Source organism: Oncorhynchus tshawytscha, unplaced genomic scaffold (assembly GCF_018296145.1).
Source record: "Oncorhynchus tshawytscha isolate Ot180627B unplaced genomic scaffold, Otsh_v2.0 Un_contig_7124_pilon_pilon, whole genome shotgun sequence".
Taxonomy (NCBI): Eukaryota; Metazoa; Chordata; class Actinopteri; order Salmoniformes; family Salmonidae; genus Oncorhynchus; species Oncorhynchus tshawytscha.
In genome coordinates, this window is record NW_024609035.1 from 18,076 (window position 1) to 28,764 (window position 10,689).

General features: G+C 45.6%; 1 protein-coding gene across 1 annotated transcript; it reads left to right on the plus strand.

Annotated features, from left to right (window-relative positions):
- Positions 1-2,986: 2,986 nt before the first annotated feature.
- On the plus strand, positions 2,987-7,417 carry LOC112241710 (carbohydrate sulfotransferase 1-like). The gene is made up of 2 exons (XM_042314046.1): positions 2,987-3,383; positions 5,628-7,417. Exon 2 carries the CDS (start codon positions 5,677-5,679, stop codon positions 6,952-6,954), a length of 1,278 nt encoding a protein of 425 aa, XP_042169980.1. The 5' UTR covers positions 2,987-3,383; positions 5,628-5,676; the 3' UTR covers positions 6,955-7,417.
- The last annotated feature ends 3,272 nt before the right edge of the window (positions 7,418-10,689 follow it).

Here is a 10,689-nt window from a genome sequence, read left to right on the forward strand (position 1 = left end):
TTTAGGGGTAAATCAGCTTTAAAAATGCAGATAGATTGTAGCTTCCATCAATGCAATTGTCTGCATCACTTCCAATCCCCAAAATATTTTTTGGCAAATATATATATATATATATATACACACTACCGTTCAAAGGTTTGGGGTCACTTAGAAATATCCTTGTTTTTGAAAGAAAAGCAAATAATAACATCAAAATTATCCGAAATACAGTGTAGACATTGTTAATATTGTTAATATTGTAAATGAAGCTGGAAACGTAGCTGGAAACGGCTGTGTAGCTGGAAACAGCTGTGTACTACGGCTGTGTACTACTCCCTTCACAGAACAGTGCAAACTGGCTCTGACCAGAATAGAAAGAGGAGTGGGAGGCCCCGGCGCACAACTAAGAAAGAGGACACATACATTAGAGTGTCTGATTTGAGAAACAGACACCTCACAAGTCCTCAACTGGCAACTTCATTAAATAGTACCCGCAAAACACCAGTCTCAATGTCAAGAGTGAAGAGGCGACTCCGAGATGCTGGCCTTCTAGGCAGAGTTCCTCTGTCCAGTGTCTGTGTTCTTTTACCCCTCTTAATTTTTGCTTTTTATTGGTCAGTCTGAGATATGGCTTTTTCTTTGCAACTCTACCTAAAAGGCCAGCATCCCGGACTTGCCCCTTCACTGTTAACGTTGAGACTATTTTAGATTCCTTAAGTAGCCACCCTTTGCCTTCATGACAGCTTTGCACACTCTTGGCAGTCTCTCAACCAGCTTCACCTGGAATGCTTTTCCAAAAGTTTTGAAGACGTTCCCACATATGCTGAGCACTTGTTGGCTGCTTTTCCTTCACTTTGTGGTCCAACTCATCCCACACCATCTCAATTGGGTTCAGGTCAGGTGATGTGGAGGCCAGGTCATCTGATGCAGTACTGCATCACTCTCCATCTTGGTCAAATATCCCTTACACAGCCTGGAGGTGTGTTGGGTCATTGTCCTGTTGAAAAACAAATGATAGTCCCACTAAGCGCAAACCAAATGTGATGGAGTATTGCTGCAGAATGCCGTGGTAGCCATGCTGGTTAAGTGTGCCTTACATTCTAAATAAATCACTGACAGTGTCACCAGCAAAGCACCCCTACACCATCACACCTCCTCCGTGCTTCACGGTGGGAACCACACATGTGGAGATCATCCGTTCACCTACTCTGCATCTCACAAAGATACAGCGGATGGAACAAAAACTTGCAAATTTGGGCTCTTCAGACCAAACAACAGATTTCCACCGGTCTAATGTCCATTGCTCGTGTTTCTTGGCCCAAGCAAGTCTCTTCTTAATATTGGTGTCCTTTAGTAGTTGTTTCTTTGCAGCAATTCAACTATGAAGGCCTGATTCATGCAGTCTTGTCTGAACAGTTTATGTTGAGATGGGTCTGTTATTTGAACTCTGTGAAGCATTTATTTGGGTTAGAATTTCTGAGGCTGGTAACTCTAATGAACTTATCCCCTGCAGCAGAGTTAACTCTGGGTCTTCCTTTCCTGTGGCGATCCTCATGAGAGCCAGTTTCATCATAGCGCTTGATGGTTTTTGCGACTGAACTTGAAGAAACTTTCAAAGTTCTTGACATTTTCCGCATTGACTGACCTTCATGTCTTAAAGTAATGATGGACTGTCATTTCTATTTGCTTATTTGAGCTGTTCTTGCCACAATATGGACTTGCCACAATATGGACTATTTGGTCTTTTACCAAATAGGGCTATCTTCTGTATATCACCCATACCTTGTCACAACACAATTGATTGGTTCAAACACATTAAGAAGGAAAGGAATTCCACAAATCAACTTTTAGTAAGGCACATCTGTTATTGAAATGCATTCCAGTTGACTACCTCATGAAGCTGGTTGAGAGAAAGCCAAGAGTGTGCAAAGCTGTTGTCACGATCGTCGTAATGAGCGAACCAAGGCGCAGCGTTGATTGAAGTTCCACATCTTTATTTCGGTGAAACTTTAAACAAAAACAATGAACCAATAACAACGTGAAGAAGTGGTGCACATGCACAAACACAAAACAATATCCCACAAACACAGGTGGGGAAAATGGCTACATAAATATGATCCCCAATTAGAGGCAACGATTACCAGCTGCCTCTAATTTGGAACCATACAAAACACCAACATAGAACATTTAAACTAGAACACCCCCTAGTCACGCCCTGACCTACTACACCATAGAGAAACAAGGGCTCTCTATGGTCAGGGCATGACAGCTGTCATCAAGGCAAAGGTTGGCTATTTGAAGAATCTAAAAAATGTCATGTATTTTGATTTGTTTAACACTTTTTTGGTTACAACATGATTCCATATGTGTTATTTCATAGTTTGCATGTCTTCACTATCATTCTACAATGTAGAAAAAAGTCCAAATAAAGAAATACCCTGGAATGAGTAGGTGTGTCCAGACTTTTGACCTCTACTGTATATATATATATATATGTATGTATGTATGTATGTATGTATGTATGTATGTATGTATGTATGTATGTATGTATGTATGTATGTATGTATGTATGTATGTATGTATGTATGTATGTATGTATGTATGTATGTATGTATGTATGTATGTATGTATACATATATATTCACATATGTGTTTTAAATATATTTTCCTTTATATTACTTTCTAACCCTACCACCCCTCCCCTAATTGAGTAAACTAGTGAACAACAACGCTTAGTCCTATACTTCCAGCTTATACATACTATATACTTAACATCTTAATATCTTATTTGAAAAGCGAATATCTCCTCTAGTTTCTGAAATAATCTCGTACACTAATCCAAATAAACAACAGGCCCAGTGGGGGCCAATAACAGGATAATTGTGGCCATTGGGTACATTCTGACAAGTGTTCTTGTTGGGTTAAAAACCTGACTAAGTCTGCGTTTGAATTTGAGTGAGTGAGTGAGTGAGTGTGAGCGTGAGAGCCAGAGAGAGGAGCGTTTGGGGGTGGTCCAGACATTCAGTCCGTGTGTAGCCTACCTCACACGCACACAGCCTCCTCGCATCAGTTGAAAGAAACCTGACTGCGCGACGGATGCAGCGCACGAAGCTCCTGGTGTTCCACATCTTTCATTTGAATCATTTTTTTCGTGTAGGGTGTTTCCCGACACTATTCTGTTTTGTAAATGGTTTCTTAAGTGTGAATACTCATGGATCTATTGCGCAAGAATATTCCTCTTATTCCTCCGCTATCCCGATGGCAGAAGCGGGGACAAAGCCGAGGAGCGTACCGGGGATACTGCTTTAGTGGAAACCAGACCCGTTGTCTGTGATTGGAAAAATCGCACGGCTGCTACTTTTCTTTGCGATTGACGGCAGTCCTTAAACACAGCCGTCAATAAGGTAACTAGGCTGTCCTGTGGAAACAGACGTGCTCAATGTGTTTCCATTATATTATGCGATCTAATTGCAGCAGGGTGGGTTCATTTAAAACATGTACCAATGTGTGGATAAAGTTATTGTTTTACAAATATTCAATCCATGCCTTCCATTATGTTTGGTTAGTTGGTTGTGGTGCATGACATGTTTATATTTAGCGTATATGCATCGGAGAAGCTTACCCTGCGTCCCCGCGCGCACAGACGGACACAAACCGTTATCTCTGTCGGTAGACATTACTTGCCAGTCGCATGCTGTTTAAAACATCACTTTTCTACAGGTGGCGCAATTATTCCATCCACATAGTGGCAAAGCGGTGTTTAATGCGTTGTTACAATTGTAATAGTCTATGCTCTTTTATCGTGTGCTGATTTCTTATGATATTGGGCTCAAGTGTCTGTCAGAGGAATAACCTGGGCTATAGGTATCACTATCTACAGAAAAAATAAATAAACAAATAGATGCTTAGGCCTACCATTCATTGGACTTATTTCGCTGACATCTAATGTCCTACATTTCTTATTGTTCTGTAGTGATATGGGATAGAGGGAGCATTGTGATATTTTAATATTTCAAAGTTAATTTTGGCCTATAGTTTGGAATAAAGTCGTTGCATTTTATTTTTCAGCGTTTGGGTTTTAGTTCCCAGTGTAACAATGTGAATTCGGTTGAGGTGGAATCAGAGCGGAACTGAGCGCCCCGAAAGAGGAGCCTGAGCTGATGATGATGAATGCTGATTGTAGTGACTGACTACCATTCAGAGTGATCACAGTTTTGTACAGAAATACAAAGGCATTTATCCTACATAATGTATCACTGCCACACAAAGCCTTTTGAATTGTCATGTTAATTCATTTTTTTATGGATTCCCCCTTTTTATGACATTAATTCAAACCGTAGAACGTTGTGCTACTGTGGATGGTTTACATGTCTTTGTGAATGATATTCTGCACTCACCTCTACACAGACATACTATTTCAACTACAAAAGCTAGCTGGTCAGAGAAACAATTCATTTTGATTTATATTTCTGGCTACTTGATTCTCTCTCTCTCTGTCTCTCTCTGTCTCTCTCCCTCTCTCTATCTGTCTCTTTCTCTCTCTCTCTCTCTCTCAACCCCTGCCTTTAGGGCAGAGATTAGTGGAGGGTGAACTAACGGTACATTAGTGATTGAGCATTCAGTGGACATAAGAGACTTTTGATATCAGCTTATTCAGTAGAAGCAACAAGCCACAACAGAGGGAAAGCCATCTGGCGCATCGCTGGAGGTCACATAGAAAGCAGAGGCACAGAACACACTACACTGACACAGAATACACTACACTGACACAGAATACACTGCACTGACACAGAATACACTACACTGACACAGAATACACTACACTGACACAGAATACACTACACTGACACAGAATACACTACACTGACACAGAACACACTACACTGACACAGAATACACTACACTGACACAGAACACACTACACTGACACAGAATACACTACACTGACACAGAACACACTACACTGACACAGAACACACTGCACTGACACAGAATACACTACACTGACACAGAATACACTACACTGACACAGAATACACTACACTGACACAGAACACACTGCACTGACACAGAATACACTGCACTGACACAGAATACACTGCACTGACACAGAATACACTACACTGACACAGAACACACACTGACACAGAATACACTACACTGACACACTGACACAGAATACACTGCACTGACACAGAACACACTACACTGACACAGAACACACTACACTGACACAGAATACACTACACTGACACAGAATACACTGCACTGACACAGAACACACTGCACTGACACAGAACACACTACACTGACACAGAACACACTGCACTGACACAGAACACACTGCACTGACACAGAATACACTACACTGACACAGAATACACTACACTGACACAGAATACACTACACTGACACAGAACACACTGCACTGACACAGAATACACTGCACTGACACAGAACACACTACACTGACACATCAAACTGAGGCTCTTCACACTTGATGCATGCATCATTACATAACTTGTATACACTTCACAACAACTGTTGCAAGTTCAGTTCTTTATGAGAGGCTATAGTACAATGATATGCATCAATAGCAGGGTTACTCCATTGTTCTCTAGTGTAACCATTATTTCCTTCCCCCTCAGGTATATGACTTGTCTCTGACCGCCGGCGTCTCAATGAAGTGGCCCAGCCATGCAATGTTCCTGGAAGGCAGTGATCCTGCTGGCCTTGGCCTCCATCGCCATCCAGTACACCGCCATCCGGACTCTCACCTCCAAGCCCTTCCAGCTCTGCCCCGTGCCAAGCCCCCAGAACTGTGGCCTCCTGGGAGGCCCCGAGACAGAGTCCCCCATAGAGGGGCGGGCCGGCTGCGACGAGTACCCCTACTTCAGCTTCAACGCCTCCCGTAAGACCCACATCATGGTGCTGGCTACAACGCGCAGCGGCTCCTCCTTCGTGGGCCAGCTGCTCAACCAGCATGCTGACATCTTCTACCTATTCGAGCCCCTCTACCATGTCCAGACCACTCTGATCCCTCGGCTATCTCACAGCCGCAACGCAGCCGACCGCAGGGTGATGCTGGGTGCCAGTCGCGATCTCCTGCGGAGCCTCTACGGCTGTGACCTCTACTTCCTAGAGAGTTACATTAAGCCGGCGCCGGCCAACCACACCACGGACAAGCTGTTCCGTAGAGGGGCCAGCCGGGCGCTATGCTCGCTGCCCGTGTGTGATGCCTTTGGACCCACCGACGCCAATGTAGAGGAGGGTGACTGCGTCAAGAAGTGTGCCTCCCTCAACATGACCCTGGCGGCCGATGCCTGCCGCGAGAAGCGCCATGTGGCGATCAAGGTTGTGCGTGTGCCGGAGATCGGGGACCTGCGGGCGCTGGTGGAGGATCCTCGGCTGAACATCAAGGTTATCCAGTTGGTGCGCGACCCTCGCGGGATCCTGTCGTCGCGGATCGAGACTTTCCGGGACACCTACCGTCTGTGGAGGATCTGGAGGGCCACAGGGCGGAGGCCCTACAACCTGGACCTCAGCCAGCTGACGGTGGTTTGTGAGGACTTCCTCGGCTCTGTGTCCACAGGACTCAGCCACCCCCACTGGCTCAAAGGGAAGTATATGCTGGTGCGTTACGAGGATCTGTCCAGGAACCCTCTGCTGAAGACCATGGAGATATATGACTTCCTGGGTCTGCCGATGGACAAGAGTGTGGAGGAATGGATACAGACCAACACTAGGGGCAGCACCGAGCTGTCGGCTAAACACAAGTACGGTACGGTGAGGGACTCAGCGGCCAACGCCGAGAGCTGGCGCTTGAAACTGTCCTATGACATGGTGGAGTACACGCAGGCCACGTGTCACAAGGTTCTACATCAGCTGGGCTATAAGGCAGTAAAGTCAGCTGAGGAACTGAAAAACATGTCACTCTCACTCGTGCAGGACAAAACTTTTGTACCTTTTTCCTAACAAAGATAGTTCCCGGATGACTATTTTTTTTATATATTTATAAATGTTGCCTTATAATTTTCATGGGTTATGTTTGTGTTTTTGTCTTTGATTTCAAATTTGCACTACAACTTAAGAATTCTTAAAGTCATCTAAGGGTGGGAGTTCACTTGTTGGTTTAGGAACAGCACAAAATGTTTGATTTAAAGAAAAAGAAACTAGAGATAAACACCAGTTTACAAATGTAAATTCAACTCCCGAGGATTTCATAATGAAGACCATTGACTTTTACTTTCAGCCGTCTGAACTAAATGCAAAGCACCGTCCTCATAGATTCCCTGTATGCCAGCTGTTGCATCAACACACACAGTGAATGTTGCCATTCTCTCTAAGGGGTGACTGAGTCCGCGTTGCAGGAGGACAACAGACTTTTATAGGACTGGACAAGACCAACTGTGCAATAAATAGTGAATGTTGCACTCAACCTTTACCAGGATCGTCTTTCTGTCAAGGGGAACGGGGAATACTGGTGACAGGGTGTCACACAACACAGGGTAATAGCCCACGATACCTACACACCCCCCCGAGTAAAGGGCTTAAATCCCACAGGAAGTGGTATGAATGTTTCATCACAGCATCAGGCGTTCAGGGTCTCTAACCATCTGTTCCTAACAAAGTCATGAATACTAACCCAGCATCCATAGCAGGAACAAGAGGAAATGGCACAATTGAGTCCATGGGGGGGGGGTGCTTTTTCCATTAGTGACCAATAAACAGCACTTCCGAAACCTTCCTAAAGCCAGTCAGAGGTAAAGGCATTAGCGTTACATCACACCCCTTGCCACCGCAGTATCTGGGGCAGATTTGGATAAGCATTTTCCTCAATGGAATGTTAGCATCTGTTGAGAGGGATTCAAACGTAGAACGTTAAAGGTAAAAGAAAACAGAGAATTATTATGAATTGAAGACATATTTTCATCTTATTAAGCATCGTCTTCCATTCCTTTCAGAGAAAACTGCAAACAAATCACTCATGACCAAATCTACATCTGACTCCCTTGGCTCTTTAATGTATTTAGAAACAATGCTATACTGAATAGTGAGTGATGTGAATGCCCAGGTCAAAGTGAAGTTTAGGGACAGTGTGGACTGTGATTTCTATCCGTTTACCCAGAACAGATAACGCTGTATATGGGAATTCACACACACTGTGGCTCATCAGTATTGGTGGCTGGGCCCATTGAGATGCAGAACACAAGGCTGTGATCCTACTCTGGTCCGGGGATGGAAGCACACTCTCTCGCTCTCTGTCTCCCTCTCCCACTCTCTGTCTCGCTCTCTGTCTCCCTCTCCCAATCTCTGTCTCCCTCTCCCACTCTGTCTCCCTCTCCCACTCTCTGTCTCCCTCTCCCACTCTCTGTCTCCCACTCTCTGTCTCCCTCTCCCACTCCCACTCTCTGTCGCTCTCTCTCTGTCTCCCTCTCCCACTCTCTGTCGCTCTCTCTCTGTCTCACTCTCTCTCTCTCCCTCTCTGTCTCCTCTCTCTGTCTCCCTCCCTCTCTGTCTCTCTCTGTCTCCCTCTCTCCACTCTGTCTCATCTCCCCTCTCTCTCTCCATCTCTCCTCTCCCACTCTCTGTCTCCCTCTCCCACTCTCTGTCTCCCACTCTCTGTCTCCCTCTCCCACTCCCACTCTCTGTCGCTCTCTCTCTGTCTCCCTCTCCCACTCTCTGTCGCTCTCTCTCTGTCTCACTCTCCCACTCTCACTCTCCCTCTCCTACTCTCGCTCTCTGTATCACTTTCCCATTCTATCGCTGTCTCACTCTCTCTGTCTCATTCTCCCACTCTCCCACTTCCGCTCTCTGTATCACTCTCTCTCTCGCTCTCTGTCTCACTCTCCCTCACTCCCAGGAGACTCTTGTGTTCCTCTCTCTCTCCCATCTCCCTCCATCACTCTCTGTCTCTGTTTCTCTCCATCTCCCTCCCACTCTCTCCCCTTCCTCTCTCTCTCATCTCTCACTTTCTCAGTCCCAGGAGACTCTTGTGTTCCTCTCACTCTCTCCATCTCCCTCCCATCTCTCTCTGTCCTCTCTCTCTGTCTCCCTCCATCACACAGCAGTCCCAGGAGACACACACACATCTCACCTCCCACTTTCTCACACACAGTCCCAGGAGACACACACATTCTCTCCACACACACACACACACACACACACACACACACACATTCTGTCTCCATCTCCCTCCCACTTTTCACACAGCCACTCTTGTGTTCCTCTACACAGCTTATTTCTCTCCATCTCCCTCCCACACACATTCTCTCCATCTCCCTCCCACTTTCTCACACAGCAGTCCCAGGAGACTCTTGTGTTCCTCTACACAGCTTATTCTCTCCATCTCCCTCCCACTTTCTCACACAGCAGTCCCAGGAGACTCACACTTATTCTCTCCATCTCCTCCCACTTTCTCACACAGCAGTCCCAGGAGACTCTTGTGTTCCTCTACACAGCTTATTCTCTCCATCTCCCTCCACTTTCTCACACAGCAGTCCCAGGAGACTCTTGTGTTCCTCTACATATATTTCTCCTTTATCAGTCTTCTACTGACTTTCCTTGTTTCTCTCCATCTCCATCTCCCACTTTCTCACACAGCAGTCCCAGGAGACTCTTGTGTTCCTCTACACAGCTTATTCTCTCCATCTCCCTCCCACTTTCTCACACAGCAGTCCCAGGAGACTCTTGTGTTCCTCTACACAGCTTATTCTCTCCATCTCCCTCCCACTTTCTCACACAGCAGTCCCAGGAGACTCTTGTGTTCCTCTACACAGCTTATTCTCTCCATCTCCCTCCCACTTTCTCACACAGCAGTCCCAGGAGACTCTTGTGTTCCTCTACACAGCTTATTCTCTCCATCTCCCTCCCACTTTCTCACACAGCCGTCCCAGGAGACTCTTGTGTTCCTCTACACAGCTTATTCTCTCTCCATCTCCCTCCCACTTTCTCACACAGCAGTCCCAGGAGACTCTTGTGTTCCTCTACACAGCTTATTCTCTCTCCATCTCCCTCCCACTTTCTCACACAGCAGTCCCAGGAGACTCTTGTGTTCCTCTACACAGCTTATTCTCTCTTCCTATAGTTTCTCTCTCCTCGAAGTACATATGGTTTCTATTTTCATAAATTATTGACTGATTTCTACTGGAAATATTCTGCATATATTTGAAGTGGTGGGAAAGCTTTTCAAGTGTCTCATAGTGTCTGTCTGTGTGTGTCTGTGTGTCTGTGTGTGTGTCTGTCTGTCTGTCTGTCTGTCTGTCTGTCTGTCTGTCTGTCTGTCTGTCTGTCTGTCTGTCTGTCTGTCTGTCTGTCTGTCTGTCTGTGTGTGCACCAAAATTACACAAGCTGACCCTTGACCTGCCCGTCAAGCAGAAAACAAGATATGGTTATCCTCCTACATAGTCTTGATACTGTATACAATATTTTGTCCACAGCATCTCCAATAGCCTAACAGCAACACCTCAGAGCTGTGAACTTATTGTAACCAAATCAGATGCTGGCAATGATCAAACAAACGTCTTTATTTTACTGTTGAAGCAGATTATGATTACGCCTGCCCTATTTTCTTTGAGCAGAAGCGGCTGGGAGAGGCGTATTAATACGCCTGACCTTAGCCCAGAGTTCAGGGCCTGCTCTCCATGTGTTCTGCGCCATGCGTGAGCTACTGAGCCGCCGTGATGTTTATTGTGTCCCTGGGCAGAACAT

What these genes read in the sequence shown, in the direction of transcription:
- LOC112241710 (XM_042314046.1), top strand. Translation starts at nt 5,677, where the DNA reads ATGCAATGTTCCTGGAAGGCAGTGATCCTGCTGGCCTTGGCCTCCATC.